At 37.8% G+C, this 18,078-nt stretch overlaps 1 protein-coding gene across 1 annotated transcript; it reads left to right on the top strand.

Moving 5' to 3' along the window:
• The first annotated feature begins 16,091 nt into the window (after window positions 1–16,091).
• Window positions 16,092–17,873, top strand: LOC127793139 (uncharacterized). Its single transcript, XM_052323919.1, has 3 exons — window positions 16,092–16,244; window positions 16,377–17,048; window positions 17,235–17,873. The coding sequence occupies exons 1-3, from the start codon at window positions 16,092–16,094 to the stop codon at window positions 17,871–17,873; spliced, it is 1,464 nt and encodes a 487-aa protein (XP_052179879.1).
• The last annotated feature ends 205 nt before the right edge of the window (window positions 17,874–18,078 follow it).

Below are 18,078 nucleotides of genomic sequence, written 5' to 3'. Positions count from 1 at the left end.
AATCTAATAGATAGGCCAAGCTTTTACAGTAGCCACTGCTATAAACAATCGAACATTCACTAACTTAGCAACAAGAGAAAATCTATCCTTATAATCCAGACCTTCTATTTGATTATATCCTTTGGCTACTAATCGTGCTTTGTATCGATCAATTTCTCCATTTGATTTATATTTGACACGATACACCCATTTGGAACCAATGGGTTTCTTACCCTTAGGTAAATCAACCATTTCCCAAGTACCATTTAACTCTAAGGCCTGCAACTCATTCTCCATTACTGTAAACTAGTTAGGATCTTGAGATGCTTGATGAAAAGTACATGGCTCAGGGACTGAAGATATATTATTTAGGAAAGAAATATAGGCCGGAGAAAAAAGAAAGGATTCAGATTGAGAAAGATGACAATTACCTGTAGACGCAGAAGTGGAAGCATAGGCAGGTGAAGCTTGAACCAAGCTGACAAAGTCACTAAGCCAAACTGGTCGTTATGGGACACGAGTACTTCGGCGAGGTTTAGGTAAAGAGGATTGTAAATTTAAAGATAGAGAAAAAATATTTGATGTCCTGTCAATCAAAGGAATAGAAGACAAACCTGAAGCTGGAACAAATTCAGGTATAGGTAAACTGATTGGAAGTTGAGGTAATGGCGTATCTAGTTGACTGGACGAATATACATTGTCTTGAAAAGGAAAGGTAGATTCAAATAATGTAACATCTCTACTAACAAAGATAGTGCGGGTGGCAAGATCAAACAATTTGTATCCTTTGTGACAATGAGAATAGCCAATGAAGATAGATTTAATGGTTCTTGGAGAGAATTTATCTTTATGAGGGAAGGTATTTGTGGCATAACATAGGTAACCAAAGGTTTTCAAAGAAGCATAATCAGGTTCTTTATGAAACAACCGAAAATAAGGGGTTTCCTATTTAAGAACTGAAAGAGGCATTTCATTTATAAGGTAAGTAGCAGTAAGCACACATTCAGACCAAAATTGTTTAGGTAAATGAGAATGTAGCTTTAAGGCTCTTGCCACTTCAAGTAAATGTCTATGTTTACGTTCAACCATTCCATTTTGCTGCGGATTGTAAGTATGAGCTTTTTTATGCAAAATACCTTTAGATTGCAAGAAAGTAGACACAGAGTGGTTAAGAAACTCTGTACCATTGTCTGTTCGAATGGATTTGATTGAGGTTTGAAATTGATTTTCAACTAGCCGAATGAAAGCTTGAAGAAGGGAAAGGCTTTGAATCTTGTGTTGAGCCATGTAGGTCCAAGTGGCTTTTGAATAGTCATCAACAATAGTAAGAAAGTATTTGGCACCAATTAAGGAAGGAGTTGAATATGGGCCCCAAAAATCAACATGTAGAAGTTCCAAAGGATTGGTGGTTTTAGGATCATGTAGAGGAAATGGCAATCTGGTTTGCTTTGCTAAGGGACAGACATCACATGAAAAAGTACCATCAAACAAATGCTTCAATGTAGGTATGTATTTCAGGTTTTTAACAGGCATATGCCCTAATCTATTATGCCACAAATCACAACTAGAAGTAGTAACAAAGGAATTACCAAAGTATGGTAAAGTAACAGGCAGAACACAACTAGAAGAATTGGTAAATGCTTTATTCTTGTAAGAAATTTTTGGTAAAGTATCTGATACAAGAGGTAAATTGAGAGATTTTAGCTGGAAAAGAAAGCTGGTTATAGTGTCCATAAGGAAGCTTGACTTGTCCAGCTTGTATAATCTCCCTTCAACCTTTCCTACCGCCAAGACTTTATGCGTCCTCAGGTCCTGTATGAGGCAACCAATAGGAAGAAAAATTACTTGCAAGTGATGATCAAAAAGCAATTTACTAACAGATAAAAGGTTGAAGTGGAATGAAGGAATGAATAAAACATCATGAAGCTCAATAGCAGGACTTAAACAAACAGTTCTTGCTTGTGTAACAAATGTGGTGGTGTGGTTAGGTAAATGAATTGAAACAGGGTGTGACAGTTTGTGCAAAGAACGAAATAACCTTTTATGATATGTAATGTAGTCAGTAGCACCACTATCAAGAATCCATGTACCCTCACCAAGCATACCAAAAGAACAAGAGTTAACAGATTTCGAGTTACCAGCAAAATCATTCAGGGCAGTATTGAGACTAATACTTGCAGCATTGGGCTTGAGCATTTTACAAGAGTTGCTGCAATTGAGTTTCCCAATTCTTGATTATCTGACAAGACAACATCTAGAGGTGTATCAGAAGTTAATTCAGCCTTGTTGGTCACATTTGCAATAACCTTTTGTGCTGAATCTTTATTCATCTTCTCCTTATACCAATCAGGATAACCAATCAATTTGAAACAAGAGTCCTTCAAATGCCCACTCCTTTTACAGTTTTCACAAAAACTTTTGTTCTTGAATTTATTTTGATCTCTCTTATTGTTTGGACTTTGCTTAGAGAAAAACATTGCTCCTTCATTAGGCTCATTCAAGGTAGAAACTACTTGACATTGTGACTCTATTCTCAAAATCATCAAGTAAGCCTTATTAACACTTGGCAAAGGATCAAGTAATAAAATCTGACTCCTCACCTGATCATAACCATCATGTAGTCCCATAAGGAATTGCATCAACTTGTTTTCTTCAGCAAATTCAAATATAGCCTTAGAGGCACCACAAGAGCAGTTTGGTAAAGGCTTTACTGCAGCCAATTCATCCTATAATCTTTTGAGTTGAGTGTAATACACAGATACAGAAAAATTATCCTGACTAACAGAGCTTATCTTGCGTTGGAGTTGATACACAAGTGCTCCATTACTTTCCCCAAATCTCTCCTCTATCTCACGCCAAAGTTGTCTAGCATTGTTAGTGTAAATGAAGGCATCTACAAGATCCTTAGAAATCGAATTTAACAACCAAGAGGTAACCATATAATCGCACCTCTTCCAGAGATTAAACTCCTCACTATTTTCATCCAAAGTCAGAATTTCCCCATTTACAAGCCCTAGCTTGTTCTTAGCGCCTAGGGCAATTTGTATTCCTCTACTCCATGATCTATAATTGAGACCAGTTAATGGAGTAGAGACTAAGATCATACCTGGATGATCTGAGGCATAAATTTGTAGCGGATCTCCTGTCGCAATGTTAGATCCGTTCGAAGCCATGAAATGCTGTCGCTGGTTTGATTAAAAACAGAGAATTTGGAAATTGAAGATCGCTTCGATGACCGATCTGAGAACGTCGAATGAAATTGATGAAACAAATCAAATAGATCCCATTGATCTCCACTCTGATACTATGTGAAGAAATCAATAATTGGGAAAATAAATCTGCTCAAAATAGAGAAGAGAGAAATGAAATAAAACTTTTCTAAATCATTATCCTTCAGTACAAAACATATGCCTACTAAACTATATATATAACATGACTAATCATCTACATCTGGTTCTATTTACATACACTGTTGCTATTGTACATATATGTAAATAAATCTAACAGTATAACCAAGATTGTCTCTCCTGAATGAATAAGAAAAGAGCTAGGGTTTTGTTGGTCCATTCAACTTTCTTCCACTACTAAGTTGTCATGTACACACTAATTAATTTATATATAACCAATTTTTGTTGGATTAATAATATAAAAAATTAACTACTTTGAAATATGAAAATTTAGTTAAAAACCCAATAAATTTAGGTAGTATGTATGTATATTCTTTTTATCAGAATACACTCAAATCCCTCATTCCTACTCAACTAAACTCCTTAGCCCTCTCTCCATAACACTAAACTCCATAGCCAATCCATAGGGGTGCAAAATTTAATTAACCAAATAATTAACAAAAAATGACAATCAATACAATGTGATGAAAGAAGTAAATGAGGAAACTATATATATTTTTGAATGGACAGCTTGATCACCTTACCGCAGTCTTCATGAGGACAGACAAAATCTCTCTCTCTCTCTCTCTCCTGTATGAATAAGAAGATGTCTCTTCAGTTTTGAACTGTCCAAAAACTTCTGCAAGGCAAGCCCATGACTCAGTTAAAACGTTCAATTATTTAAAGGGAATAACTAAACAATCAATTAGTTTCAAAAAACCCTCAAAATGTGAGAAGAGAAAGGTTGATCACAACATAAGTGACCCAACCTGCATCCGCACAATGCATATGGAAAATTATGTGGACCATTACTGGTTATATTTGTTTTGGCAACATCCTCAGATTTCTAGCATTTCAGCTCCCTAGTTTTCCGTCTGTTGAGCTTTCACTAACTGATTTTTCATACTATAACACTTCAAATAGCATATCAGCTCTTAGTACTTCTACTAATAAATTGATCATCAATGGTTCTGACATTACACTTGAATCAATCAACATCTCATATTAGTTAAAATTGTGATAACTAGGAAATGCAAGAGCTGTTTGTTCCTTGCAGTATATTTTGTTGTCAGTGTCAGATTCAATTTAATGTTCACAAGTCACTAGAGGGCCAATTTATGTGTATATTATGTTTGAAGGAGCATATTCTTTGCCAACGTCTAAGGTACAAAGTACATGAAACATGGATATGAATGCTACATTGAACTAAATGAGCTCCCTCATTGAGATGAGTTGGTGAATTCATGATACTTTCAGAGTGCCGCTACAATATTTTGCTGCTCTTCCAAGTTACAACACATCTCTAAGACTTACAGAACCCTGTCAGTAACAAAACAAGCAAGACCATATTAGATTAAAATTTAAAACATTACCTTTCCACACCCTTCATAGTGGCAAACATATTGTCTCTCTCCATTGATGTGCGAGTGCTTTCTCAAAGCCCCAGCATCAATAAATGTCTTCCCACAGCCCTCATAGCTACAAAGGAAAAGGACCTCTGTAGTTGGCTCTGGTTCCGGCTCTGCCACTTCTGGCTCTTTCGATTTCTCTTTCATGGCCTTCGATGTGGCCTCTATAAAAGGAATGGCGCAAGGATAAACATTATCTCTATATGACTAAAGCAAAAGGGAAAGAATAATAGCTGCAACACCCTCAGTGCATTCTACTACCCCAGTTCAATAGCTATCCAACCTTTAGGTAATCCAAGCAATCAAGTCCAGTGTTTAAAATCCTGACCATGTAAGGGCATGAACCAAAGCCGTCCGGCCAAAACAAACCATCTGCATCTTGATTAACCCACAGATTGGTCAAAAAGCATTGAGTACATTCTCTTATGTAGACTAAAAAACACAAACATGCCTAGCTATCTTCGTGACTTCGTGTCCAATGCATGTTAAACACAGTCGAACATACAGACACTGTTAATATCTTTAATTCTCTTGATATAATTGGAGACATTTTACACATACACACGGCGTTTTGCCATTGTCTGAACAATCTCCACACACTTATTCAATACAGTGAAACTCAATGGATATGCTTAGCTACCTCTGAAATCCTACATTCTCTTAGTTTTGTCAGCAGAAGTTTACTTAAATGCTTAGCTATCTTCGTGACTTGGATTTGCTTTGCTTCTGAGCCTTACTGCTTCCACGTTTTCTTCCGGCGTAAGCGTCGTGGTCACTGCCTTCATCCAAATCATTGTCGATATATAGCAACCGATTGGGCATTGTCCTCCAGCAAATGCATGCCCAGGATGTTCTCTCCTTAGATGAATTGGTTGAGCTTGTATTCATAGATGTAAACCTTGTTACACCTTTCGATCGTATGGATAGCTGTAAGGTCGGTCGGACGATGCAGACCCATAAGCGCTACTAGTTAGCAGACGCCTTTGAAGTTTTTAATACCTTCTCTGGAGGTTGGCCATATTTGACCGCCACATCCACCACATTATATATTCTGCGGCGATTATTTGGTGATGAAGTTTAATATCTAATAAAATTATCAAATTCCATTTTATCCAATCAATAAAGAAAGACAAATATGCACTTCTTCACAGAATACAAAATGAAAACTTAAGTTCCAAATTACAGTAACTAAATAAATACAAAATTAACCAAAAGAAAAAAAAAATGATTACTCTGAGCTAAATAATTGGTGAGCTACCCATTAAGACTTTGTATTCTTCTACTCCTCCTTATTTCTCTTCTCCACTCTCTCTCTCTCTCTCTGTATATATATAATATATATATAACATATTTTATTTTTAATATCTAAATATATTTATTAATTAATAAAACCTTTTAAAATATAATGTATTCAATACCAACTAATATAAATATTAATATATTAAAAACATGTGTGTATATATATAAACATATTTAATTCCTGAACATAGTTGAGTTGCTTTCTGTCCAAGTCTTCGATTCTTCCCTGAATTTGGGATAGACCATATTAAATTAAAATTTAAAACATTACCTTTTCACAGTGGTCAAGATATTATCTCTCTCCATGGATGTGCCACTGCTTCCTTAGAGCTTGATTCTTTGGACTTGATTCCATTAAATTTAAATTAATTGACTTTTTGAATTAAAATCCATTTAATTAGCTTAAAAAAATTCAGCCCAATAACATAAAATCAATAAATAAGTGCTCTAATGGCCTAGATCAAACCAAATCAAGAATGATTAGGTTGGATACTTATTAACAATGGTTAGATTGGATTGGATATAAAAAAAAATTAACCGATGAAATTTGATTTGTTATGGTTATATGATTCAAATCAAACGAATAAATTATGAATCAAAACGGGTACTAGAGTTAATGGGACTCTTCATATATCGCACGGGATGGACGATCGGAGGTATGCGATTCTAGAAATTAGGAAAAATGTGACTCTGTTGTGGGTGAGAAGTGAGATTTTTGAAAAAAAAAAAAAAAAAAAAAATTCTCTTGCACCATCTTTCTATTCCAACCATCCAAGATGATTCTTTCCATCTTTCTTTCCTTTCCTTCCCTTCCTCCATGTCTCCCCATTAATTGTTTTTATATTTTATATTTAAATTCACTCAATTTCTCTAGTTTTGTTTACAGATTAATTGTATTATCTTAATTAGATTTTATTAAGAGAATACTGCATTATATATATATATATATGTATCTTCTTCTCAAACTAATTAATAGTCACCTTCTTTGTTTGCCTTTCCTGCTTGCTTTTTATTTAAAATATAACAAATATTAGTTCAAAATATATATAGATGTATGAATTGAATACAACTCACAAAATTAATTTTTTTAATTTTTAATAGCTACAAAAAAATACATATATAATTTATTATAATTACATGTAATTAATAAAAAATTAGTTTGCCATCTGCTAGGGATTTTTTCCACTCCATCTAGCCGCAGCCCATTGCACACCAGTATCCCATCGATGCCACAGCCAACTAAATTTCTTTGATCTGCAAAAGAAAGATTGCACCTCTCAAGAATAGGGGCACTCAAAAAACAGATGGTTATATATGTCTTTCTACATCTGCCCTACAAAGAAAAAATTTATTCGAAAAGAACAAAAACAAGTTAATACGATCAAGAGTAGATAAACGTTCCCGAATCGCTAACTAGAGAATGAACGAATGGGCGGGAATACTCACAGACGACCAAACTAACCGACACCAAGGAACCCCAGGAGGTTGACCCTGAAAGTCCTAGAACGTGGCCCTAACTAAAAAAAACCCGTTTGATGTTGGGAACCAATTAGGCTCATCACAACGCTTAATACAAGGGAAACTAGGAAGGTGATTCCAAACAAGATCTAAAGGCGGAGAGGAAGAAATTCTTCGACCAGATCTAAGAACCATCCTCAATAAAATCCGAGACCTTAGGGATTATTGAAATTCCTAATTGTCCAGGCAATTGGCACAAGAAACGATAAATGAGCACACCCAAAGGGTGCCACTGATCATGCCAAAAGAACATACTCCGACCGTTCCCAATTCTCCACGCAAAATGAGATCTCAAAGCCCCTCTTAACACGAGTAAATTTCGCCAATACCACGGAGGAATTTTAAGAAGCCAAAAGCATGCTCTTTTTACCCTATATAGAGTGTCACCATGAGTTCTCAAATTACATTTTCATCTACGATATAATGGGATTATAAAAATTAGTAAAGAATGTACTTGGTACCATTTGACAATTAAATAGAATTTTACTTGAACATGTTTTATTTATCTAATTTATTTGCTTTATCTCAAATTTAAGGCAGCCACTTTTCATATATATATATATATATATATATATATTTCTTCCCGCCCCTACTTAAAACACACGCATGAATTAAGCAAACTTTTCTATTGTTGCATTGCATCTGATTATGCGCATCAAGATACATTAATTAGCAACAACAATCTTCTTATTACTGTTTCTATTACTAAGTACTATTTCAAACCAATTAAGGATGAGCTTTTTATTCCTAGAACTGAGATAAATGAAAGAAACACCCATTAAGTGTTAATAGAAACACTTGTCTCTCCATAACACTTGTCTTTCCCTTTTAAGTGTTAAGTCTGGAATCTGATAACACTCCATCCCAAAGCACCAACCTCACGTCAAGATGTTGACTTCATCACAAAGCACCTGGCACAATCATGGCCGTTCAGTCATTCCCAATTAATAGAGTGTGTGTATGTGTTTGTATATCAAACGGAGTGTATATATGTATAATTATTAACTTCTCCTAAATAAAATAATTAATTACCTTATTTATCTATTTTCTCAAAATAACATAAATAAATATTTTCCCTTAATTTTTTAAATATTCCATAATAATAGCAAACACTAAAATTAATAATCATTATTTAAATTGATCCCGCATTTTCGTCTCAATAAAGATGACTCAAACGCTGCACATTTTCTTTGTCATCATAATCCTTCTGCCCAAACGGATTTACCAGTAGTCAAATCCCTGATTCCTACTGCCCAAACGGAGATTAAGGATGGTTCTCTCCACCACTCTCTGCCTCTCTATATATTGAACCCCAAACTTCACTACGCAACCACTTTAATCTACAACTCTTCTCTCTCTCTCTCTCATATCAATGGCAGAACATCCTTCTAGTTCCCAGACAGTTCGGTACGGAACGTGTGAGAGCATTGTATCAGAATGCTGCAGTGAATTCTCCCCCCAGTGGGAGTGAAGACATGGTCTGTGCAGCTTGCGGTTTTCCTATCTACTTGTCCCCCAAAAAGATGTCTATCAACGACGGAAGCGAAAATCCCTACGCTGACCTGGAGCCTCTCAGCGATGGATCTTGTTGGAACAAATCTTTCTGGCCTGATGGTATGGAGAAATTACTATCACCACCACCAACAGCGGAGGCGTCGTCGGAGGCGGGCCGGGCAACCGCGAAAAGAAAAAGGACAAAGTTTACGGAGGAGCAGCTGAAGGAGATGGTAGAGTTTGCTCGACTTACTGAGTGGCGATACCCTAAAAGGAACCGAGCAAAAACCGAGGAGTTTTGCAAACGGATAAAAATTGCTCCAAAAGTTTATAAAGACTGGGTCAAGAGGAACAAAAAGGTGCTCGGCGAAGCGAAAAATTTCTGCGCTGACCTGGAGCCTCTCAGCGATGGATCTTTTTGGGAGAAACCTTTCTGTCCTGATGTTATGGAGAAATTTCTATCAGCACCACCACCAACAGCGGAGGCGTCGTCGGAGGCGGGCCGGGCAACGGCGAAAAGAAAAAGGACAAAGTTTACGGAGCAGCTGAAGAAGATGGTAGAGTTTGCTCGAGATGCTGGGTGGCGATACCCTAAAAGGAACCTAGCAAAAACCGAGGAGTTGTGCGAACGGATAAAAATTGCTCCAAAAGTTTTTAAAGACTGGGTCAGGAACAGGAAGGCTAAGGTGAGAAAGAGCGCGCGGATGATGGCCTAATATTCATTTGTGAGTTTTTCTGTGTTTGTTTTGCTATGGGATGCCAAAGAATTGAGTTTGCTATATATATATATATATATATATATATATATATATACTAGGGATAACCCATGCCTTAAGGCACGGTACAACTAAAAAAAAATCAAACATTGAATTTGAACGTGAAATAATCAGAGACTGAACTTAGACATGTACTAAATTGAAAGCCTAAACTCGCCCTATATCATGTATGAAGACAATGTATATAGTTCTTAAATACAAAATAATCAAACAATGAATATAAGCATGTATTAAGCTGAAAATCGTTTGATGTCATGACTTTAGTGAAATAAGAATGGTCAAAATATGGATACTCTGTTAGAAATTTGACAAGGTATCATCTGAAAATAAGATGCAACAAATATATCAACCTATCTACAAAACATATGTATTTCATAATCATAATCAAATTATGTCATATGCACACTAAAATCTAACTATGTACTAATTACCACAACACAATTCTTCCTACACTAACAACTATATCAATACTTGTAAAAGCGACAGACAAAATAAATTCATAAATTTTTTTAATCATAGACTACTTTAATCACAAAATAAAATGATATAAACTACTTATAAATCAATCGCTATCTCAATGAATGAACAAAAACCAAGCAAGAGGTCAATAATTACATTTTGGGTCCCTAAAAAAATTTGCTTAATTCAAAAATCATGTAATGAGAAAGTATCCTTTGAAAATGTAAATTGAAATCAATGTAAGAAATTTTTAATTTTTCGACAAAATATCATTTGAAAATATAATACCACAAATATATCAACATGTCTACAAAATTTATATATTTTATAATTATAACCAAACCATGTCATATGCATGCTGATTACCATAAAACATCATAATATTAACCATCGTCATGCCTAACATGACTATTTACCAATTGCTTTAGGCATCAAAACAATAATAACCATTGTTTTGCCTATTTCGAACTATTTACCATTGCAAAATAAACTCATAGTTGTGCCTAAACATAAATAAGATTAAAGAATGACCACAAAACATAATTATATATAGTACATTTGCAAAATGGGTCATTCTTTAATCTAGTTTATCAAAATGGGTCATTTATCTACACGTCATTGTAAATACTCTCTCTCTCTCTCTCCATCACAACTTTGAATGTCATTGTATCAATCCAAATCTACATCTTCCAACTGGAAGAATGTACAACAATCTAACATTTACAAAAACAGTTAAATTTAGTCATGTCATTGATTTCAGTTTAATCTAGAATCTCATTGATTTCCTCTCTAGACTGAGGCTGAAACATTTTTAAACTAACAAAACAGTCTTAACATATACTAAAGAGGTCTCTCCTAAAAATAAACATTTCTCCTAAAAATACTTATTTTGTTCTTTTAAAAATATTTAGAGATAATTTCTCCTAAAAATATGATTCCAATAGATTATCAACCTGTATAGACAATCAATAAAATACTAATTACACAATCTACCATCTAATAAACAAACAAACTGTGAATAATATATGAGTGAAATGAAACTCATCTTACAGTTTGTTCTAAGTCGTCATCAATCTGTAAGAAGATGCATGAAAATAAAGTGAAATAGATATGTGAATATGTTGCGGTGTTAAAAAAAATAAAAGGAAAATAGAAGAGGTTTAAACTTACATGACAAAAAATGGTGAGATTGTTCATTTTTCAATCCTGTGAGTTTGCATTGGTGGTTAGTACACTATGGTGGCTACAAATATAAGAAACAGAGAGAAATAACTAAACATGCAATTGAAAATATAGAAACTATTACCCACACAATCTTGTCTTAGCAAAATTATTTACCAATATGCATAAGAACGTAATAATATCAATCGTGTAAGCAAGTTAAAAAAAAATAGATAAATACACTCCGTATGCGACAAACAAAAATAATTTGACAAGTACTAAATATTCAAATAAAAACTTGTAATAAGTCTTTACCAACATATGTCTAACATATTCAACTAAGTCTTTACCAACATATCTCAATCACAACACATATAGCAATGAACGAAGGTCTTGAAATACTTATTCACTTGCCCAACTCAAGTATTAAAGTCTTGAAATCCCTTGTACAAACTACTTAACCCAAAAATAAGAGCTATACATAACAAATGGACACAAAAAAAGTACCGCCCTTTTCCAAGGACCAATATTTTATACCATGGTTTGCTTTATTTTAATGTTGAGGTGTGGCACATATGGTATTATACAGAATATAGGGTTCACATGTATTCTAGGCAACCATGGGAAGATTATATACTTGCCTTGAAAATATGCCTTTTGTTCATTTGGTACACATAGGTAAGTAATGGTGTTAAACATATGCTTTATTATTTTTTCTCTTTGAGATCACTGAAAATGTATGCTTTATTATTTTTTCTCTATTAGTTAAGAGTGAAGCTGAAGACAAATCTTCATGGCCTTGAGACCTTGTGCATTCCTAATCCCTTAATAGAATTTGGGCGGAACACCAAGACAACCCATGACAGGATAGACTCAAACATCAGGTCACGTCCTAAGTCATGTAAATAAGCTCCAATTCATTTAAGTCAATAGATAATTTAGCATGGATATCAAATGCTCACTTCAGAACCCAAATTCAGCTTTCTCCATCTAAAACACCCCTTAAACACATACACACATGCCCTCATAAACATGGACAGTCATATATACAAAATAACAATAATAATAGAGCTCGGATGAAGCAAAGTGGATCAATTACGTACCTGAACTCTGGAACCTATATTCAGCTAAAGGAATCTTTTCAGGCCACTTTGGAACCTGTATAAAATCAAAATCCAAGGAATTATGCAAAAATCAAACAACCCATTACCCACATAAAACCAAGAAACCAAACCCTGTCAGTCATTTTTTCATTGTACATCAATGTCATCCTCATTCTCTTTGCTTCATCACTAACATATTCCACCACAATTACATATATATTAGATCATGAACTTACAACACAATGTGGGAAGGCAAGTTCCAAGAAAATCCCAATCTTGCTACAAACAACAAATCAAAAGATTAGAACTTGCTACACATGCCACATCCATACCCTAAAACTTAGGCTAAATCAAGCAATTCAAGCCCCTCAGATTTCAATGAAACAAACAGTAGTGGTAAAATCACGTAAAATTTTAAAAAAAATTAAAATTTACACTATTGGTGTTTTTTTATTTAAAAAAATTCAAATGTTGTAGTCAATAACATTTGAATATGTTATTAAGTATTGAAGTTAAGAACATAAAGAATAAAAGTTAAGAACATAAAGAATAAGAAGTGGTTGGTTGGAAATGCAAGCCCATTACATCCAGTTTTATATATTTTGGGTCTTCAGCAAACAGCTCAAGTACCATTTCTTACAGTCTTGCATTATCCCAGAGACTAACTAATAGCATCTAATCTCAAATATTATTGTTTCGTTACAATCTATATAAAGAACCAAATACACTGACCTTTTTCAACGTCCTGAAAGAATTCATTGGTATTTGTCTGGGAGATTAACAGAAAACATCAAGCAAAGTCGCACCAAAATCCTCGAATCTCAATCGAAAGCCAGAAATTCAAAATTTATTTTGTAAACAGAATCTAAGGCACACGATTCTTCATCTCTTTCCCACCTTTTTTCTCAGCAACTGAAGGAACAGAACTAAATATAGCAAATAAAAACATAAAGAATAACCACTTAAATACTCTGCCCAAAACCCTAAAAATCCAAATCTCTACCACAAAACCACCTGTTCTTTCCACAAAATTGATTCGTGCAACAATATCAGATTTCCCAACCAATCGAGAAAAACAAAACGGATGTAATGGGCTTATTATTCATTGCTTGCATTTCCAACCAACCACTTCTTATACTTAATTGATATTTAAAATTAAGTATTTGAGGCTTATGCCAACTGAACTTGCTGTTTGGAGCATCCATATATACATGTGCCCAAAATCTCACATGCAAGCAACCAAAAGTAACATGAACAAATTAGAATTCAGAACATAACAAATCAAAAAAACAAATTTCCAGTCTCTTCCATTTACAAAATATAAATAAAATCATTTGGTAACTTGATATATACATTTCCTGTTTCTAACATTCAATCTTCACAACCACAAAAAAGTGCATCGGTTTATACGCTCAGCCAACAATAGCAGAACAAATGATAAGATCTATTGAAGGACAAATCCATTAGCCCTACCATTCAAAAATTTAACCATAAAAATGGCACTACCACTGTGTTTCAAAATTGTGGAAGCGAAGAAAATGAAACAACAGCATATGTACTTATATATACATAAAATGTATGTCCATTAGTTATTTTATTTTCTTTGTATTCTTCTTTCCAGGGAGATGTCTTAGTTACAAAGTCAGGGTAAAAAAAACCAGCCTATAAGCAAAATCCAAGCAAGGAGAACCACTACAACCCAATTTGGTGACTTAGAATACAAAAAAGTTTTATAAGCAATAAAAGCCAACACAAAACAAAACCAAATAGGATAATTCGACACACTCCATTACAAATTCCAACCCAGGAAAAGATTTCAACTTTATTTTTCGTTCCTTTTCCCTCGTTTACATAACTTCCAACAAAATCTCAAATGAAACCAAAAGAAAAACAACCAAATATTTCAGTTCCCACGAAAAGATTCCAACTTCCATTTTTCAACTCACCCTAAGCAAATTCAAATGCACATATTAACACAGAGAGCCCACAATTTCAGTTTCCAGGTCAAGAATCTGGCCTTCATTCTCATTTCTCTTACCTCATTTTCAAATCAACCAAACAAAAACTCAAACCCACACATTAACAACAGAACCCAGAAATTCAAGCAAAACGAAGCCACTGACAGATCAAGCACCAAAACTGGCGACACAAAGATCTCTTCACGAAAAAGAAGAGATTGAAAGTACATACACAGAAAGAGAGAGTCCACAATGGAGAAAATTTGAGAGATTCGCTTACAAAATTTCACTCTGCCGACGACGGTTGTGGGCCGAGAGGGGGTGGTGGCAAACGGCGGAAATGGGGGGCGATAACGGCGGTTCTGGGCCGAAAGGCAGTAGTGGCTATTAAACCTCGCTGTAGATCTCGAAGTGGTCCTTCAGCTTCTCTTTGGTGGTCTCCCATGAAATCCCACCGATGAATAGCTTCTCCTCAGTGGTCTCGAGAGGGGGTTGCAGCGACGATGGCGGGGCTAGGCCGATAGGGGGTGCAACGAACGACGGAGGGAGGGGCGACGACGGCGTGGGTGGGTGGGTGGGTGGGTTTGTGATGGCGATTGGTTCGTGATGGAGAGATGAGATGGGCGGAATGAGAGATGAAGTAGGCGGTGTGGGGGACAATGGTGGTGCTGGCTGGCTTGAAGGAGAACAGAGAGAGGATCGGAGATGGTGGAGCGGCGATCGACCGGCGGAAGGCAAACCGGAGAGAGAGACAAATAGGGAAGGAGAAGGGGGAGAGATAGAGATAGTGAGTGAGTGAGTGGGAGAGAGGAATTGCAGAGTACTGGCGTGGAAGGGGGGTGGGTGTGAGAGAGAGAAAGAGAAAAGACAGAGTGGGCGGGAAATTGAAATCTGAAAATTAATCCAACCCATTCATTTACACTGAAATCAATTTCAGCCATAGGATCAAAAGACATTTTGAGACATTTTCAAAAACAGTCCTCCCTTATTATATAGATGATGAGGAGAACGCCCTCGGTCCCATAATTACGCCAAGACGAATACCTAACAGCGGTCAAAAGATACACAGCAGACAAGCATCGCCACGTCAACCAGATAAGCACTCAATAGAGAAACCCCCGAGACCTCAGGAGTAGGCTAACCCACCGAAGATCACGGAGGCAACAGTTATCCCGAACTCCTCGGAGATGGAGGCTATCGCGAAACCCTTATCGGGAAAGTCCCGAGGAAGGCGGGAGGAAGATCCCGAAGATCCCTCATGATCCCTATCCCGAGAAAAGGTAAGAGAAGAAGGTGGGGGATTCTTCTTATCTTTCATCAATTAACATAGTTTAAAAGGGACAAGGAACCCTAGATCGAAAAACTAACTTAATCATCGGAGATCGACCGGGGGAGCAAGCCCCGTCTCCATTGCAGGTACATTCAGAAAGGCAAGAAGGGAACGTGCGGCTACCACTTCTGAAAATCCATCATCAATTGGCGCCCACCGTGGGGCCGACATTCTTCTCTTCTGTCTTTCCAGTGCAGCGGACAATCCTCTCAACCGTGAATGGCGACCAGAAGACAGCCGTCTAGGGCCGTGGGGAGCAACCCCGTTCCAGAACCGAGTCAGCAGAACCCTCCCCGAAGCCCGCCGGGGAGGGCTCGGAGTCCGGAGGGCCCTCCGCCTCCTCCTGATCGGATAGCACTTCTGAAGGGTCAAGTACAACGATTGACGGAGTTACTCATGGGTTTTCTAGATGGCCAGCATCAGCAAGCCCAGCACTCTCGGGCGGAAGAAAGGCGCGAGCCCCCAAGAGAAGAGGAATCTTATTGACGGGACGAGAATCCGCAGAGGCCAGGGCCAGATGACGGCGAGGCGGCCGAGTCTCTTGACTTGTCGTTTGTGCAGCAGCGGCAGGAAAGAAGATTGCGGCAGTTAGAGGAGGAGATGGCCGCCCTAAAGCCAAGGACCGGAGAGGCTCAGGGACCAAGGATAAATCAGCCCCTTGGCCCAGAGATCATAGCGGCCATACCACCAGAACGTCTCCGTATCCCGGCCATTAAGTCCTACGCAGGGACCACCGACCCGATGGATCACCTGGATCTCTTTACCTCGCATATGATGGTACAGGACGCCTCAGACGCGATGTGGTGTAGAGTTTTCTTGGCCACTCTAGAGGGGCACGCACGGGCGTGGTACTCAAACCTGGCTCATCATTCCATCGTAAGTTTTGCGCAACTCCGGAGCAGCTTTCTGGCGCACTTTGCACCTCTCCGAAGACACCGAAGGTCCACCATGGCCTTGGTGAGTATGAAGCAAAACCAAGGAGAGCCCTTGAAGGATTTCGTTTCACGATTTAATATGGAAGCCCTGAGCATCGAGAACTTTGACCACAATGTTGCTATGGTGGCATTCCAGAACGCCCTGAGGCCCGGCCCTTTCGCCCAATCATTAGCCAAAACGCCTCCGAGCGCGTTCACGGACATATTGGGCCGGGCCACGAAGTACATAAATGCCGAAGAGGTCATGCAGGCTAAGAGGGCGGAGCATGTGGAGAAGAAGGATAAAAAGAAGCATCCCGAGGAAAGGAGGAGTGACGATCGAAGGGAAAAAAATCGCCCTCGGTGGGATTCGATGGGTTTCACTCCTCTGAACGCCCCGAGGGCAGAAATCCTGGCTACTATTGAGGGAAAAGATTATTTGAAAAAGCCTCGACCGATGAAGGCACCATCTGACAAAAGGAACAGAAGTAAATATTGCCGATTCCACCGAGATCATGGTCATGACAAGGAGGAGTGTCACCAATTAAAGGAGGAGATTCAGGAACTTATCAATCGGGGTTTCCTGAGGAGCTACGTGGCAAAAACAGGTGATTCTCAGGGGAGAAAGGATCGACGGTCGCGATCAAGAAGCCCCCCCAAGAGAGACCGCGCGGAGGATCGAAATCGGGCCCAGCGGGAGAGATCACATCGAAGAGAAGATGATCATCCTCAGCCTCCGATATTCCACACACTCGCGGCTGGGGAGGTCCCAGTCATGAAGGACGAAAAAAGTAATGCGGCCCGGCTGAAAAGGTCGAGGAACGTGGATCCAATCTCTTTTTCAGATAGCGACCTCCCGGGGTACCCGACTCGAAATGACCCACTGGTGATAACAGCTGAACTTGGGAAGTGGGAACTTCGGCGGATCCTTGTGGATCCAGGAAGCTCTTCAGAAATCTTGTATCGGCAAGCCTTCTTAGGCATGGGGTATGAAATGACACAGTTAAGGGCAGCGAGGGTCCCTTTGGTGGGATTTGATGGTGAAGCCGTATATTCAGAAGGGATTATTCAACTCCCGGGACGGTAGGGAGAGGTTCCCGAACTTCTCGTGTTATGCTAGACATCCTGGTAGCGGACGTGCCTTCGGCTTACAACATGATTCTGGGAAGATCGGGTCTCAATGCCCTTCGAGCCATCCCAAGCACATATCATATGATGATGAAGTTTCCCACGGATAGGGGGACGGGCGAAGTGCGGGGAGATTTGCGCTTAGCCCGTGAATGTTACATGGC

The sequence above is a fragment of the Diospyros lotus genome, unplaced genomic scaffold (assembly GCF_014633365.1).
Source record: "Diospyros lotus cultivar Yz01 unplaced genomic scaffold, ASM1463336v1 superscaf1, whole genome shotgun sequence".
In the NCBI taxonomy this organism is placed as follows: Eukaryota; Viridiplantae; Streptophyta; class Magnoliopsida; order Ericales; family Ebenaceae; genus Diospyros; species Diospyros lotus.
Note: the sequence above shows the minus strand (reverse complement) of the source record. Positions and strands in the feature narration are given on the sequence as shown.

Coding starts and splice junctions, on each gene's coding strand:
- LOC127793139 (XM_052323919.1), top strand. CDS start 16,092: ATGGCGACCAGAAGACAGCCGTCTAGGGCCGTGGGGAGCAACCCCGTT. Junction 16,245..16,376: donor TAGCACTTCTGAAGGGTCAA/GTACAACGATTG, acceptor GAGAATCCGCAG/AGGCCAGGGCCAGATGACGG. Junction 17,049..17,234: donor AGTACATAAATGCCGAAGAG/GTCATGCAGGCT, acceptor TATTTGAAAAAG/CCTCGACCGATGAAGGCACC.